The sequence below is a fragment of the Anomaloglossus baeobatrachus genome, chromosome 6, assembly GCF_048569485.1.
Source record: "Anomaloglossus baeobatrachus isolate aAnoBae1 chromosome 6, aAnoBae1.hap1, whole genome shotgun sequence".
NCBI lineage: Eukaryota > Metazoa > Chordata > Amphibia > Anura > Aromobatidae > Anomaloglossus > Anomaloglossus baeobatrachus.
Window position 1 is genome coordinate 44,008,771 of NC_134358.1, and position 18,406 is coordinate 44,027,176.

Sequence of the window (18,406 nt, forward strand, 5' to 3'; positions counted from 1 at the left end):
TCCATACAGAATAATGGCCCCACATAGCCCTCCATACAGAATAATAGGCCCCACATAGCCCTTCATACAGAATAATGGACCCCACATAGTCCTCCATACAGAATAATGGGCCCCACATAGCCCTCCATACAGAATATTGGACCCATGTAGTCCTCCATACAGAATAATGGACCCCACATAGCCCTCCATACAGAATAATGGACCCCACATAGTCCTCCATACAGAATAATGGACCCCACATAGCCCTCCATACAGAATAATGGCCCCACATAGTCCTCCATACAGAATAATAAACCCCACATAGCCCTCCATACAGAATAATGGACCCCACATAGTCCTCCATACAGAATAATGGACCCCACATAGCCCTCCATACAGAATAATGGACCCCACATAGCCCTCCATACAGAATAATGGACCCCACATAGCCCTCCATACAGAATAATGGACCCCACATAGTCCTCCATACAGAATAATGGCCCCACATAGTCCTCCATACAGAATAATGGCCCCACATAGCCCTCCATACAGAATAATGGGCCCCACATAGTCCTCCATACAGAATAATGGCCACACATAGTCCTCCATACAGAATAATGGCCCCACATAGTCCTCCATACAGAATAATGGACCCCACATAGTCCTCCATACAGAGTAATGGACCCCACATAGTCCTCCATACAGAATAATGGGCCCCACATAGTCCTCCATACAGACTAATGGCCACACATAGCCCTCCATACAGAATAATGGGCCCCACATAGACCTCCATACAGAATAATGGCCCCACATAGTCCTCCATACAGAATAATGGACCCCACATAGTCCTCCATACAGAATAATGGACCCCACATAGTCCTCCATACAGAATAATGGACCCCACATAGTCCTCCATACAGAATAATGGACCCCACATAGTCCTCCATACAGAATAATGGACCCCACATAGTCCTCCATACAGAATAATGGCCACACATAGTCCTCCATACAGAATAATGGCCACACATAGTCCCCCATACAGAATAATGGCCCCACATAGTCCTCCATACAGAATAATGGACCCCACATAGTCCTCCATACAGAATAATGGACCCCACATAGCCCTCCATACAGAATAATGGACCCCACATAGCCCTCCATACAGAATAATGGACCCCACATAGCCCTCCATACAGAATAATGGACCCCACATAGCCCTCCATACAGAATAATGGACCCCACATAGCCCTCCATACAGAATAATGGCCACACATAGTCCTCCATACAGAATAATGGCCACACATAGTCCTCCATACAGAATAATGGACCCCACATAGCCCTCCATACAGAATAATGGACCCCACATAGCCCTCCATACAGAATAATGGACCCCACATAGCCCTCCATACAGAATAATGGACCCCACATAGCCCTCCATACAGAATAATGGACCCCACATAGCCCTCCATACAGAATAATGGCCACACATAGTCCTCCATACAGAATAATGGCCACACATAGTCCTCCATACAGAATAATGGCCCCACATAGCCCTCCATACAGAATAATGGCCCCACATAGTCCTCCATACAGAATAATGGACCCCACATAGTCCTCCATACAGAATAATGGACCCCACATAGTCCTCCATACAGAATAATGGACCCCACATAGTCCTCCATACAGAATAATGGACCCCACATAGTTCTCCATATAGTATAATGGTCCCCACATAGCCCTCCATACAGAATAATGGACCCCACATAACCCTCCATACAGAATAATGGCCCCACATAGTCCTCCATACAGAATAATGGACCCCACATAGTCCTCCATACAGAATAATGGACCCCACATAGCCCTCCATACAGAATAATGGGCCCCACATAGCCCTCCATACAGAATAATGGACCCTACATAGCCCTCCATACAGAATAATGGCCCCACATAGCCCTCCATACAGAATAATGGACCCCACATAGTCCTCCATACAGAATAATGGGCCCCACATAGCCCTCCATACAGAATAATGGCCCCACATAGCCCTCTATACAGAATAATGGGCCCCACATAGTCCTCCATACAGAATAATGTGCCCCACATAGTCCTCCATACAGAATAATGGACCCCACATAGTCCTCCATACAGAATAATGGGCCCCACATAGCCCTCCATACAGAATAATGGCCCCACATAGCCCTCCATACAGAATAATGGCCCCACATAGTCCTCCATACAGAATAATGGACCCCACATAGTCCTCCATACAGAATAATGGACCCCACATAGCCCTCCATACAGAATAATGGGCCCCACATAGCCCTCCATACAGAATAATGGACCCCACATAGCCCTCCATACAGAATAATGGCCCCACATAGCCCTCCATACAGAATAATGGACCCCACATAGCCCTCCATACAGAATAATGGCCCCACATAGCCCTCCATACAGAATAATGGACCCCACATAGTCCTCCATACAGAATAATGGGCCCCACATAGCCCTCCATACAGAATAATGGCCCCACATAGCCCTCTATACAGAATAATGGGCCCCACATAGTCCTCCATACAGAATAATGTGCCCCACATAGTCCTCCATACAGAATAATGGACCCCACATAGTCCTCCATACAGAATAATGGGCCCCACATAGCCCTCCATACAGAATAATGGCCCCACATAGCCCTCCATACAGAATAATGGACCCCACATAGCCCTCTATACAGAATAATGGGCCCCACATAGTCCTCCATACAAAATAATGGGCCCCACATAGCCCTCCATACAGAATAATGTGCCCCACATAACCCTCCATACAGAATAATGGCCCCACATAGCCCTCCATACAGAATAATGGCCACACATAGTCCTCCATACAGAATAATGGACTCCACATAGTCCTCCATACAGAATAATGGCCCCACATAGTCCTCCATACAGAATAATGGCCACACATAACCCTCCATACAGAATAATGGACCCCAAATAGTCCTCCATACAGAATAATGGCCCCACATAGTCCTCCATACAGAATAATGGCCCCACATAGTACTCCATACAGAATAATGGACCCCACATAGTCCTCCATACAGAATTATGTACCCCACATAGCCCTCCATACAGAATAATGGACCCCACATAGTCCTCCATACAGAATAATAGACTCCACATAGTCCTCCATACAGAATAATGGACCCCACATAGTCCTCCATACAGAATAATGGACCCCACATATCCCTCCATACAGAATAATGGACCCCACATAGCCCTCCATACAGAATAATGGACCCCACATAGCCCTCCATACAGAATAATGGACCCCACATAGTCCTCCATACAGAATTATGTACCCCACATAGCCCTCCATGCAGAATAATGGGCCCCACATAGCCCTCCATACAGAATAATGGACCCCACATAGTCCTCCATACAGAATAATGGACCCCACATAGCCCTCCATACAGAATAATGGACCCCACATAGTCCTCCATACAGAATTATGTACCCCACATAGCCCTCCATACAGAATAATGGACCCCACATAGTCCTCCATACAGAATTATGTACCCCACATAGCCCTCCATGCAGAATAATGGACCCCACATAGCCCTCCATACAGAATAATGGGCCCCACATAGCCCTCCATGCAGAATAATGGACCCCACATAGCCCTCCATACAGAATAATGGGCTCCACATAGCCCTCCATACAGAATAATGGACCCCACATAGCCCTCCATACAGAATAATGGGCCCCACATAACCCTCCATACAGAATAATGGACCCCACATAACCCTCCATACAGAATAATGGACCCCACATAGTCCTCCATACAGAATTATGTACCCCACATAGCCCTCCATGCAGAATAATGGACCCCACATAGCCCTCCATACAGAATAATGGGCCCCACATAGCCCTCCATGCAGAATAATGGACCCCACATAGCCCTCCATACAGAATAATGGGCCCCATATAGTCCTCCATACAGAATAATGTGCCCCACATAGCCCTCCATACAGAATAATGAGGGGCACTGCAGCCAGAAACTTGAGATGCTGCCCCCTGACTGCTGGCCCTTCTGCATGTTTAAATAAAGTTCTCCCCCCTGGAAAGACACTGACCTGCCGCCCCCGCCTCCTGTGGTGTGACTGGCCTAAGCCCCGCCTCCTGGATACATATCATCGGGCTGCCCAGCTTCCAGCCTCTCGGCTGCAGGACCCGGACCTGTTTGGGCAGCCGGACACAGGGACCTGCTCCTGGAGGCGGTAAGAGAGCTATCAGCAGGGAGGTAAGCGTTTCAGCTCACAGCGCTGTTAGCTGTGAGCGGCTCCCTCTCTGCTGAGGCACAAGCAGTGTGTGCCGGTGAGCGCGGCGTTCTAAGGGAACTACCCGCCCGCTGGTCCGCTTGTGCTCATCATTATTTAAACACCCTTTACCCCCTCCCTCCCTCCATCCTCCCCTAAAATCAGCATGGAGGAAAGCGTCCTGCTCACGGCGCTTTTAGCTGTGAGCGGCTCCCTCCATGCTGAGGCTCAAGCTATGTGCGCCGGCGAGCGGCGTTCTGAGGGAACTACCCGCCCGCCGGTCAGCTTGAGCCGCCATTAAGTTTGAAAAAGAGCGCTTCGCGCTTTTTGTCTTTGGCCCCACCCACCCGCCGCCCAGCCACCGCCGCCCAGCCACCGCCGCCAGTACTGATGAGGAGCAGGGTAGGGCTGTGTGCGCTCTGCACGGCACCTAAAAGGTGCGCTTCAGAGCGCAGCTGAAAAGCTCCGTTCTGAGGCGCATGGTGCCGGCAGAGAGCGTGCGCTCAGCCTGCAGCTCCTGCCATAGACAGAGCAGGAGCTGCCGGCGGAGCGCACGGAAGAAGTGACATGTTAGAACACAGCGATTCGGGCAACAGCTGAATCGCTGCGTTCTACTATGCAACGTGCGTACGGCCTCTGCACAGTCTCCATAGACTGTGCAGGGGACGCAGGACGCATGAATTAGGCACACAGCCTAATTGAAGTGCAGACTCAGTGCAGTCCCTGTCACAGCGCAGGTTGGAGGCACAGTAGGGGGGAATGTAGTATGCAGGCACTAACCTGCAAGAGTTCAAATCACCCCATCCCACACGGACTGAACTTCCCCTCCCCTCCGTTTGTATGCCCCGGGAATGCCAAGGGGGCTAGCCTGGGAATGAACCAGGGACCATGTGGGTCTCCCAGTGAGCGGGTGGGTTAAGGGATTCTGTTAGGACTTCATTGTTCAAATTGAGGGGGGCTGGTAGTGAACAGGGGCAGGAAGCAACAGTCAGCAGGTGGCGTGTTTTCCCTCCTGCTGATACCACACCTACACCAAGCCCCCTCCCAGGCCAAAACACACCCCATTTGACATTATGACAATGGTGACTGTTAACAGCCCCGCCCCGTTGTCACACAGTGGATTTCAGCATGTTATGGCGGCGGTGGGTGCGGTGCCGACTATCGCGTTGTACGGTCATGTGCAGGGGTCACGGTAGCAAGCTTTGGCATGGGTAGCCACCATGTCCGGAGTCTGTCATCTTAACCCTTGGATAGGTGTGAGCGTCGTGGTAGCAGGCGTTACGTGGGTAGATCTAGATCCAGTCGTCTTGTCATTTCCTGAATCACCAGGTGAGTACCCTGATGGGGAGTGCGGGGTGGGATAAGTGCCCCTAGGGAGGATAACGTGATGTCACAGGTAACAGGCTTCCCGCCCAGCTCTACATGTCGTCACTAAGTTATTTATAACAAACAATGTTATTGGTGCTGAGGGAATCGCCCTCCCCCGTTTCTGGTAAAAGCTGTGATGGTATCTAGCATTCCTACCCCTTGTAGACAGCATTCCACAATCTACCTGCTCTAACTGTAAAGAAGCCTTCCCTATTTCGGAGGATTAAGCCTGTGCCAGTTTATTTATATTGAGCACACGGGTATTTATACAAATTATTATTATTTATTATAGCGCCATATAATTCATGGCGCTGTACATGTGAAAGGGGTTTTACATAATACGTACCAGTATAATAATCATAGACCATACAAGGCACAGACAGGTACAGGAGGATAGAGGTCCCTGCCCGCGAGGGCTCACAGTCTACAGGAGGAGAGAGGATCCTGCCTGCGAGGGCTCACAGTCTACAGGAGGAGAGAGGATCCTGCCTGCGAGGGCTCACAGTCTACAAGGGATAGGTGAGGATACAGTAGATGACAGAGCTGATTGTGCGGCGCTGTATCAGACTGAGGGTTACGGCAGCTTGTAGGCTTGTCGGAAGAGGTACAAATGAGATCTCCTCTGAGACGTCTTTCCAAAATTAAACATATCTTACTTTTTCAACCTTATTTTAATACAGGCGGCCTCCATTCCTTGTAATAATCTTGTTGCCACCTGTTAACTGACCCTTCAAGTGATTTATAGATTAGTGACAATACGATGGCATCACGAGATCTAACCCCCCGGTTATACACCCTAATTTAATGCTGTACTTGAAAGAAGGGATCTATATTGGTCACAGATATTTTATCAAAATGTGAGAAGTATATTTCTGTACATTTGCATGGCTTGATTGTTTTCTAAAAATTGCTTCTCTTTTTTAGAGAAGTAATTTTCAGCCTTTTTTACTAGATTTTCCCTCTTTGGTTAATTACGTATGTTTTAATTGGTTTTCCTTACCGTAGTAACCGAAAATAAACAAGTGAGATGGGTAAACCGGCAAGGTTAGCTATTCGCAGAATAATTATGCCCGCTAATATTTTCTGGACAATTACATCCACATAAATATCCTAAAAGGTATAAATTCACTTTTAGTTTCGTGTGCTTTGCATGGATTGGGGACGCTGTCCCCATTGGGGCTTACGGTCTGGATTCCCTACCTGTATGTTTATTGGGGTGTGGGAGGAGGCCAGAGTGCCCGGAGTAGACCCACGCAGTCACGGGGAGACGTACAGGCTCCTTGCGGATGGTGGCCTTGGCGGGATTTGGGCCCAGGACCCCAGGGCTGCAGCTAGCCACTGAGATACCGTGCCATGCCATAATAGTTTCAAGAGCAGGAACAGACAGATTTGTAGATGGAGTATTCCGGCGTTGCAGGGCCAGCTGTGTGGGTTTATTTGCAATATATGTTTATATAGTTATATATAAAAAAAAAAAAAAAAAAAAAAAAATGCTCCTTATGCTGGGCCCGGGGGGCATGGTCCGGTAACCTAGCTTTGATTGCGCTTTTCCCCCTATTTAGGTTCCAGCTAAACAAAAGGGGGGGTGGACTGGGAAATAGGAGAATGACCAGTGGTCCGACGATGCCGGTGGGTAAAAGCCTTAACCAACTACAGCTCCTTCCTCAAATAAGTAATCAGGCTGATTAGGTTTTTTTTTGTGGCTTGGAATGCCTATGGGTCAACGCAGGGTTGAAGGCAAAACAGGCATCTGGTTTCCGGGTTAGTATCGCTCACCTTATTGCAATCGCAATCTCAGGTATTTTGGTAACTCAACCCACCAGCAGGATCAAGGCTTAGAGTTCTCAGCTAGATGGTAGGGTGTTTGGTGAAGTTAGGCCTATGATCTGGGCCCCCATTTTGCATTGACCTGACGGTTCTATGGTACGTTATTCAGCGGGTGTTGCTCCGGTGGTTGATGTGCGTGACGATTTTCCAAGCCACCCTCTAGTAATACACGCCCTGCAGTATTCAACGAATGTGCACCATTTTCGGTTGCAAGCAACCTGCTACGAGGTCGGTCTCCCCATTTTTAAATTGTGGAACGGTACTGAAGCGATGAGGGTCTTGTGGGGTGTAAGGTATTGAAGGGTTGGATGATTATGGTAAGTGAGTGGAGCACAGCAGGCCTATTCTTTTCTAGCCGTAGATTGTTATAAAAAAAAAAAAAAAAAAAAAGGGGGTTTTTGGATTGTTCGCCCCATTGCAAATCTATACATTGATGTTTTGGATCTCTTTTTCCATCACTCGGCGGGTGTCCCGACGGTGTCGGTTATGTCTATTAGGCGAGCGGGTGTGATGGTACCAGTTTTTACCCACGACGACGGCCCTTCAATTTAGCGTCACGGAGTTAGTCCTCCTTTTTGTGGGCTGGTTTTGGTCGGTAATGCGACGGTTCCTGGTTATTTTGGTGTTTGCCAGCCGTGGTACCCGGTACGTACTCTCCCAGAGTTGGGGTGTTCCAAGGCTTCAGGGGCCAGCATACATGAGCACAGTTTCAGTGGATTAGGTGACTGCAATTGAAATGCATTATGAGGGACGTTAGGACCGAGTTGGTCTTGAAATCGGTTTTTATCAGGCACGTAAGAAGATTCAGAACAGCGTACAGGGCTAATGTAAAATGATATGATTGTGATTTGTTTCTATATAAAAAAAAAAAAAAAAAAAAAAAAAAAAAAAAAAAAAAAAGGGGGTTTTGGGTTTTGCCAGTACCACCTTGGAGAGAAGAGGCGTTGATGGTTACGAGAATTCTCTGTTCTGACAGTGTTTTTCCTTTCAGATCTAAGTCGGCCTAGTGACTGGGTCCGAGGTTACTTCCATGTTTGTTGGCTGCGAGGAGAGCGGATCTTCGCCTCTTCGCCTTGGTGGTCGGTCCTTGGTTCCCTTTACAGTGGATGTAATTGGAGAGGTTGCCGGAGCTTGGCTCAGCCGTGGGTCTATCAGAGGCGATCAAGATTGCGTGAGCTCTCTTTTCTCCAACCGACTTGGTGATACACATAGGCTTCAAGTAGCTGGTCCAAGGCCGTCTAGCTAGGCCTCTTACCCTTATCTGGTCACAGAGGTACAAGTTTCCCTGTTTTCGTTCGGAGTGTTACAACGATCCGGCCGAAGGTAACCCTCTGGCCCAGGGGGCAAGGCGCTAAGGAAGAATGTGATATGGATCTCTCCTGGCGCATGTGCGATCAGGGCCTACCCAAGTTGTGCTGTTAATAAAGTGTTTATAAAAAAAAAAAAAAAAAAAAAAAAAAAAAAAAGGTTGTTGGTCTGGCACCGCCAGCTGGAAGGCAATATTTGGCTGTCCTTAAGCTCAGATGGGTACATCCCAAATGATGATGTTGTGGATATGGTGGTTGCGGAAATTCCTGGGACGGCTCAGGTATTTCAGTTTTTGGGTGGGGTCGCAGCTTGCTGGCGCTGTGCTGCTCCTTGGCGGAAGGGGTAGGAAAAGTGGTGGTGAAATACCCGCGCCGGACGGCCGGAAGGCGGTACATTTGCCTGAACCCCGTGATGTTGGCAAGTTAATGCCTGGTTAAAAGCTGCGACCAAATTTTATGCCAAAAGATGAGAGTGGTTTTTTCCCCATACCTCTCTCCAAAAATGGAAAATTCAAATAAAAGTATTTTAATTTATAAAAGAACGGTGTTGTGTCTTTCTAGGGGGGGAAAAATGGTGGTTGTTGGGTCCTGGCAGTCTGAGGGGCACTGCAGCCAGAAACTTGAGATGCTGCCCCCTGACTGCTGGCCCTTCTGCATGTTTAAATAAAGTTCTCCCCCCTGGAAAGACACTGACCTGCCGCCCCCGCCTCCTGTGGTGTGACTGGCCTAAGCCCCGCCTCCTGGATACATATCATCGGGCTGCCCAGCTTCCAGCCTCTCGGCTGCAGGACCCGGACCTGTTTCCCACCCTCCCTCCCTTTTGTTTTCCAAGTTTGTTGGAGTTTACTGTGTTTTAAGTCGCAGCAGCGGAAGGGGTAGGAAAAGTGGTGGTGAAATACCCGCGCCGGACGGCCGGAAGGCGGTACATTTGCCTGAACCCCGTGATGTTGGCAAGTTAATGCCTGGTTAAAAGCTGCGACCAAATTTTATGCCAAAAGATGAGAGTGGTTTTTTCCCCATACCTCTCTCCAAAAATGGAAAATTCAAATAAAAGTATTTTAATTTATAAAAGAACGGTGTTGTGTCTTTCTAGGGGGGGAAAAATGGTGGTTGTTGGGTCCTGGCAGTCTGGACCCCACATAGCCCTCCATACAGAATAATGGGCTCCACATAGCCCTCCATACAGAATAATGGACCCCACATAGCCCTCCATACAGAATAATGACCCCACATAGCCCTCCATACAGAATAATGGACCCCACATAGCCCTCCATACAGAATAATGGGCTCCACATAGTCCTCCATACAGAATAATGGGCCCCACATAGCCCTCCATACAGAATAATGGGCCCCACATAGCCCTCCATACAGAATAATGGACCCACATAGCCCTCCATACAGAATAATGGACCCCAAATAGCCCTCCATACAGAATAATGGGCCCCACATAACCCTCCATACAGAATAATGGGCCCCACATAACCCTCCATACAGAATAATGGACCCCACATAGCCCTCCATACAGAATAATGGGCCCCACATAGCCCTCCATACAGAATAATGGACCCCACATAGCCCTCCATACAGAATAATGGGCCCCATATAGTCCTCCATACAGAATAATGGACCCCACATAGCCCTCCATACAGAATAATGGGCCCCACATAGCCCTCCATACAGAATAATGGACCCCACATAGCCCTCCATACAGAATAATGGGCCCCACATAGCCCTCCATACAGAATAATGGGCTCCACATAGTCCTCCATACAGAATAATGGGCCCCACATAGCCCTCCATACAGAATAATGGGCTCCACATAGCCCTCCATACAGAATAATGGGCCCCACATAGCCCTCCATACAGAATAATGGACCCCACATAGCCCTCCATACAGAATAATGGACCCCACATAGCCCTCCATACAGAATAATGGACCCCACATAGCCCTCCATACAGAATAATGGGCCCCACATAGCCCTCCATACAGAATAATGGACCCCACATAGCCCTCCATACAGAATAATGGACCCCACATAGCCCTCCATACAGAATAATGGACCCCACATAGCCCTCCATACAGAATAATGGACCCCACATAGTCCTCCATACAGAATAATGGGCCCCACATAGCCCTCCATACAGAATAATGGGCCCCACATAGCCCTCCATACAGAATAATGGGCCCCACATAGTCCTCCATACAGAATAATGGACCCCACATAGCCCTCCATACAGAATAATGGGCTCCACATAGCCCTCCATACAGAATAATGGGCTCCACATAGCCCTCCATACAGAATAATGGGCCCCACATAGCCCTCCATACAGAATAATGGGCCCCACATAACCCTCCATACAGAATAATGGACCCCACATAGCCCTCCATACAGAATAATGGCTTCACATAGCCCTCCATACAGAATAATGGACCCCACATAACCCTCCATACAGAATAATGTGCCCCACATAGCCCTCCATACAGAATAATGGCTTCACATAGCCCTCCATACAGAATAATGGGCCCCACATAACCCTCCATACAGAATAATGGACCCCACATAGTCCTCCATACAGAATAATGGCACCACATAGTCCTCCATACAGAATAATGGGCCCCACATAGTCCTCCATACAGAATAATGGACCCCACATAGCCCTCCATACAGAATAATGGGCCCCACATAGTCCTCCATACAGAATAATGGCCCCACATAGCCCTCCATACAGAATAATGGACCCATGTAGTCCTCCATACAGAATAATGGGCCCCACATAGCCCTCCATACAGAATAATGGGCCCCACATAGTCCTCCATACAGAATAATGGACCCCACATAGCCCTCCATACAGAATAATGGGCTCCACATAGCCCTCCATACAGAATAATGGGCTCCACATAGCCCTCCATACAGAATAATGGGCCCCACATAGCCCTCCATACAGAATAATGGGCCCCACATAACCCTCCATACAGAATAATGGACCCCACATAGCCCTCCATACAGAATAATGGCTTCACATAGCCCTCCATACAGAATAATGGACCCCACATAACCCTCCATACAGAATAATGTGCCCCACATAGCCCTCCATACAGAATAATGGCTTCACATAGCCCTCCATACAGAATAATGGGCCCCACATAACCCTCCATACAGAATAATGGACCCCACATAGTCCTCCATACAGAATAATGGCACCACATAGTCCTCCATACAGAATAATGGGCCCCACATAGTCCTCCATACAGAATAATGGACCCCACATAGCCCTCCATACAGAATAATGGACCCCACATAGCCCTCCATACAGAATAATGGGCCCCACATAGTCCTCCATACAGAATAATGGACCACACATAGCCCTCCATACAGAATAATGGACCCCACATAGCCCTCCATACAGAATAATGGGCCCCACATAGTCCTCCATACAGAATAATGGCCCCACATAGCCCTCCATACAGAATAATGGACCCATGTAGTCCTCCATACAGAATAATGGGCCCCACATAGCCCTCCATACAGAATAATGGACCCATGTAGTCTACTACTATCACAATATGCAGGATTCTGATTTTTACGTCTATCCACTTGGTGATGCAATAAACTGTATTTTCACAGGGTAAGATGTCAATACCGTGTAACTGAGAAGGAATGAAGGAGAAGATTACGGGAAAAGTTATTACACTTAATCTCCTGAGAAATTGTGAGCAGTGATTGAATGTCTGTGGAGGAAATGGAGCGGGCGCAGGATCCTGATCTGGGGCTATTGTGAGTGTTTCTGTGTTTGATTTCTAGGCCTTACCTAGTGCGCCCTTGTTTGCAAATGTCAGTCCTTTGTCACCCTTCTTTTTTTTCTTCAGGTGCAGCCCGGAGAACAGACCCTTCCTGCAGAGAAACAGACTTTATTATTACATGTGCCCAGAGGATCTTAGATTGTGCGCTTTATATTATTCATCCTTTTTTTACATTTTAACATTTTTTTTATTTAGTGCGCAGCAACTTTGAAAGCTAAAGTATAAAAACAAGCGGTAACTACTCACATATACTGTGTGCAGAATTATTAGGCAAATGAGTATTTTGATCACATGATATTTTTATACATGTTGTCCTACTCCAGGCTGTATAGGCTGAGAGCCAACTAAGAAAATCAGGTGATGTGCATCTCTGTAATGAGGAGGGGTGCGGTGTAATGACATCAACACCCTATATAAGCTGTGCTTAATTATTAGGCAACTTCCTTTCCTTTGGCAAAATGGGTCAGAAGAGAGATTTGACGGGCTCTGAAAAGTCCAAATTTGTGAGATGTCTTGCAGAGGGATGCAGCAGTCTTGAAATTGCCAAAAACTGTTGCTGATGATGATGCTGTTGTTGATGATGACGCTGATACTGGTGCTGAAGATGACGCTGATGCTGGTGCTGATGATGCAGATGCTGGTGTTGATGATGATGCTGATGCTAATGATGACACTGATGCTGGTGCTGATGATGACGCTGATGCTGGTGCTGATGATGATGCTGATGCTGATACTGGTGCTGATGATGATGATGATGCTGATACTGGTGCTGATAATGACGCTGATGCTGGTGCTGATGATGACGCTGATGCTGGTGCTGATTGCTGATGATGATGCCAATGCTGGTGCTGATAATAACACTGATGGTGATGCTGTTGCTGATGATGATGCTGTTGTTGATGATGACGCTAATACTGGTGCTGATGATGACGCTGGTGCTGGTGCTGATGATGCAGATGCTGGTGCTGTATGATGCTGATGCTAATGATGACACTGATGCTCGTGCTGATGATGACACAGATGCTGGTGCTGATTGCTGATGATGATGCCAATGCTGGTGCTGATAATAACACTGATGGTGATGCTGATGATGATGCTGTTGTTGATGATGACGCTGATACTGGTGCTGATGATGACGCTGATGCTGGTGCTGATGATGCAGATGCTGGTGCTGTATGATGCTGGTGCTGATGATGTCGCTGATGCTGGTGCTGATGATGACGCTGATGCTGGTGCTGATGATGACGCTGATACTGGTGCTGATGATGACGCTGATGCTGGTGCTGATGATGCAGATGCTGGTGCTGTATGATGCTGGTGCTGATGATGTCGCTGATGCTGGTGCTGATGATGACGCTGATACTGGTGCTGATGATGATGCTGATGCTGGTGCTGATGATGCAGATGCTGGTGCTGTATGATACTGGTGCTGATGATGACGAAGATGCTGGTGCTGATGATGACACTGATGCTGATGATGTCGCTGATGCTGGTGCTGATGATGATGCTGATGCTGGTGCTGATGATGATGCTGATGCTGCTCTGTACAGCACAGGCAATCTAGCAGCTCAAATCACCTCCCTTTTGTCTCATTTAAAATAAAACAATAAAAATACACCTATTTGGTTTCACCGAGTTCAGAAATATCCGATCTATCAATATATAAAATAAATTAATCTGATCGATAAACAGCGTAACAAAAAAAAATCAAAACACCAGGATTATGTTTTTTTTGTCGCCACAGCATTGCAGTATAATACAATGAGGCGATCAAAACATCACATCTTCCCAAATATAGTAAAATTAAAAACGTCAGCTTAAGACAAAAAAGTAATCCATCACTGAGCGCCAGATCCCGAAAAATGATAATGTAACGGTTCTCGGAAAATGGCGACATAAGAGCAATTTTTTTTTTACAAAGTTTTAAATTTTTTTCACCAATTACATTTTTAAAAAAAACAAAACTCAATAAATGTTTGGAATTTACAAACTCATACTAACGTGGGAAATCACACGGTAAATAAAAAAAAAAAAAATGGAGTGGAATTGCACTTTTTTTTTTATTTCATCGCAATTTGAATTTTTTTCCCTGTTTTCCAGTACACTATATGGCAAAATTAATGGTTTCATTCAAAAGTACAAGTCCTCCTGCAAAAATTAAGCTTCGTATGGCTATGATTATGGAAAGATAAAAAAGTTATGGCTCTTGTAAGAAGGAAAGCAAAAAAAAAACAAAAAACGGAAACTCGCCGGATGGTGAAGGCATTAAATAATAGATTTTAGCTGGGTCCTTTTTGTTTTTTTCTTACATGATCTGTTTCAAATGGAAGATAAGTAGCAATCCGTTAACTGATCCGTTTTCCATAGACACCAATGTAAAAAAAAAAACGGATCCGGCTGAAAACATTTGTTTAAAAATGGCCCATAAAAAAAAAGTGTCTGGAGAACTTTTTTGCCAACGGATCCATTCTAATGGATGATTACTGGACATGTGGACGCAGCCTAAAGTGTATGAAAAGCTGAAAGAGAACCTGACATGTCCCCAAACCTGCAGATATAGGGTTAACCTGCAAGTTAATAGTGTTCCAATGCTGGAATATTCCAATGTTGCACGCATGACATAACACTTTGAGTGTTGAATTTTCAGCGTGCACCTGTTCACACCGAGTAGATGTGCTGGCCAGTCTTTTTATATTAGTACAACACTTTGATTGATAACTCATTCTGCAGCGCATCTGTTCAGAGTGAGCTGTCAATCAAAGTGCTGGTGGACTGTGCAGAGACTGTAGATATATCTCTCACTGGAAGCAGGCGGCTACTGGGAAGAATAAAGTTAATTTTCTCCCTGTAGCCACTGACAAACAACATAATAATGCTACTAACCTGTAGATTAAAGGGCCATTTACACGCTGTGACATCGTTAACGATATATCGTCGGGGTCACGGTGTTTGTGATGCACATCCGGCGTCGTTAGCGACATCGCAGAGTGTAAAACCTATGAGCGACCTTAAACGATCGCAAAAGTGGCAAAAATCGTTGATCTGTGATACGTCGTTCATTTACCAAAAATCGTTGTCTGGTCAGTAGCGAGGTTGTTTGTTGTTCCTGCGGCAGCACACATCCCTATATGTGACACCGCAGGAACGAGGAACAACCTCATACCTGCGGCCACCCGCAATGAGGAAGGAAGGCGGTGGGCGGGATGTTTGTTCCGCTCATCTCCGTCCCTCCGCTTCTATTGGACGCCTGCCGTGTGACGTTGCTGTGATGTCGCACGAACCACCCCCTTAGAATGGAGGCGATTCGCCGGCCAGAGCGACGTAGCAGGGAAAGTAAGTCCGTGTGACGGGTGTAAGCAAAGTTGTGCACCACGGGCAGCGATTTGCCCGTGACGCACAACCGACAGGGGCGGGTACGCTCACTAGCGATCTCGCTAGCGAGATCACAGCGTGTAAAGTACCCTTAAAGCTATACACGCGTCGTCAAAATTGTTTGGTACCCCTTGTTTAATTAAAGAAGAACCCATAATGGTCACAGAAATAACTAATCTGACAAAAGTAATAATAAATAAAAAATCGATGAAAATGAACAAATGAAAGTCAGACATTGCTGCTTTTTAACCATGCTTCCACAGAATTAAAAAAAAAAATAAAACTCATGCAATAGGCCTGGACAGAAATAAAGCTTTTGGGAGAATGTCCTATGGACAGGCGAGACAAAAATTAAAATTTTTGGCAAGGCACATCAGCTCTATGTTCACAGGTGGTAAACTGAAACATATGAAGAAAAGAACACTGTCCCTACTGTGAAACATGGAGGAGGCTCTGTTATGTTCTGGGGCTGCTTTGTTGTATCTGGCACAGGGGGTCTTGAATCTGTACAGGGTACAATGAAATCTCAAGACTATTAAGGGATCCTACAGAGAAATGTGCTGCCCAGTGTCAGAGAGCTTGGTCTCAGTCGTAGGTCATGGGTCTTGTAACAGGATAATGACCTAAAACACACAGCTAAAAACACCCAAGAATGGCTAAGAGGAAAACATTGGACTATTCTGAAGTAGCTTCTATGAGCCCTGACCAAAATCCTATTGAGCATCTTTAGAAAGAGCTGAAATGTCTGGAAAAGGCAACCTTCACACACGAGACAGCTGGAGCAGTTTGCTCTTGAGGAGCGGCCAAAATACCTGTTGAGAGGAGCAGAAGTCTAATTGACAGTTACAGGAATCGTTTGATTGCAGTGATTGCCTCAAAAGGTTTTGCAACAAAATATTAAGTTAAGGAACCATCATTTCTGTCCAGGCCGATTTCATGAGTTATATTTTTTTTTTAATTCTGTGGAAGCAGAAAAGAAGCAATGTCTGACTTTCATTTGTTCATTTTCATAGATTTTTTTAATTTATTATTACTTTTGTCAGATTCAAGTTATGGAGTTCACAGCCCTGGAGGCGGGAAAACCAGGCAGATGAGTTTAGGAGTGGAAGTGAAGTGGTAGAGGAGCAAGAGAGAAGAGTTAAGGTGGAAGAGAAAGTGACAGTAGAAAGCCTGAAGTTGGTCCGGGTGTGTGCCCCGGACTAAGAACAGCAAGGTTAGCAGACGGCGGTGACCGTCTGCAGGAGAGGCTGCTTGGAGGTTGCCGAAAGGACCGTGGACGGGTGGTGGCCCGGCGGTACCAGAGCGGTATACGAAGAGAAGCCAGCACCATTGGCAGGGGCCTTTCGGATCCCGGCAAGGCTAGGAGTCGCCGTGAATTTGCCAAATCCGTCAGTGAAGGGGACCTCTGGGTCTCCCAACAACCAAGTCCCGATTGAAGGCAACCGTCCAACCGTTAGAGAGAGACACCACCACCGCCAGGGCACCAGTTTCTCAGGGCCAGCGCCTGCGGGCAAAGAGGGGCTCCTCCGGCCCATATCCAAGCCGGGGAGCGGGTTACCGGTGGGAACCCATCGCTAGCAACATCATCTTAGGTGCAGGAAAAGGGACAGTCACCGTCAACTACTGGGGAAAAGCAAAAGCAACAACAGCCGTCCGTGGGAACCGCCTTTCCAGCCGTGTGTTTTACCGAGAACTGTGTCCCCGTCTCAGGCTGAGTGAGTACCACAGTGCCGTGAGGCACCGCGCTGCCCCCGCGTCCCTGCACCCCACCAAGCCCTGCACCGACCCCGCCATCCCTCATCACCCACCTGATCACTGGGCCCCGGGACAACCAACCCCCTACGCACGGAGGGGAGAACCAACAACTTTGCTGCTCCCTGTCACCGCTCCCGGGATCCCCATACAGAGCAGCGGTGGTGTCCACACAATCACCACAACCGTGGGTGGCGTCACGGACAATAAACAATCCCAAAAACCAATCCCTTTTCACTCACGGGCGAGGAGCGCCACTCGAGTCCCCGGGATCCGGCCCATCGCTCGAGCCACCGAGCAGCAGCAGGCCGCGGCAGCAGCGGCAGCCAGACCCGAGCAGTGGGAGAGCGCAGCGTCCCCTCCTCCGCCCGCGACATTTCTGTGACCATTGTAGGTTTTTCTCTCATTAAGCAAGGGGTACCAACAATTTTGACCACGTGTGTATCTGTGCCGGTGACTGTATCCACTCGGGCCATATCTCTGACTGGAAGCAGGCGGCTACTGGGAAAAATAAAGCTTATTTTTTCCCTGTAGCCACTGCTAGACAACATTATAATACTATTAACCTGTAGATTAACCCTATATCTGTGCTGTGATTGTAGCCGCTCTGCCATATCTCTGACTGGAAGCAGGCGGCTACTGGGAAGAGTAAAGTTCATATTCTCCCTGTAACCACTGCCAGACAAC

At 47.4% G+C, this 18,406-nt stretch overlaps 1 protein-coding gene across 1 annotated transcript in view; it reads right to left on the reverse strand.

Annotated features, from left to right (window-relative positions):
• Positions 1-18,406, reverse strand: part of FER1L6 (fer-1 like family member 6) — a 242,150-nt gene that overhangs the window by 189,781 nt on the left and 33,963 nt on the right. The window contains exon 2 of the mRNA XM_075352889.1: positions 12,604-12,686. Within this exon, the coding sequence (XP_075209004.1) occupies positions 12,604-12,686 (83 nt within the window). The remainder of the gene's footprint in view (positions 1-12,603; positions 12,687-18,406) is intronic.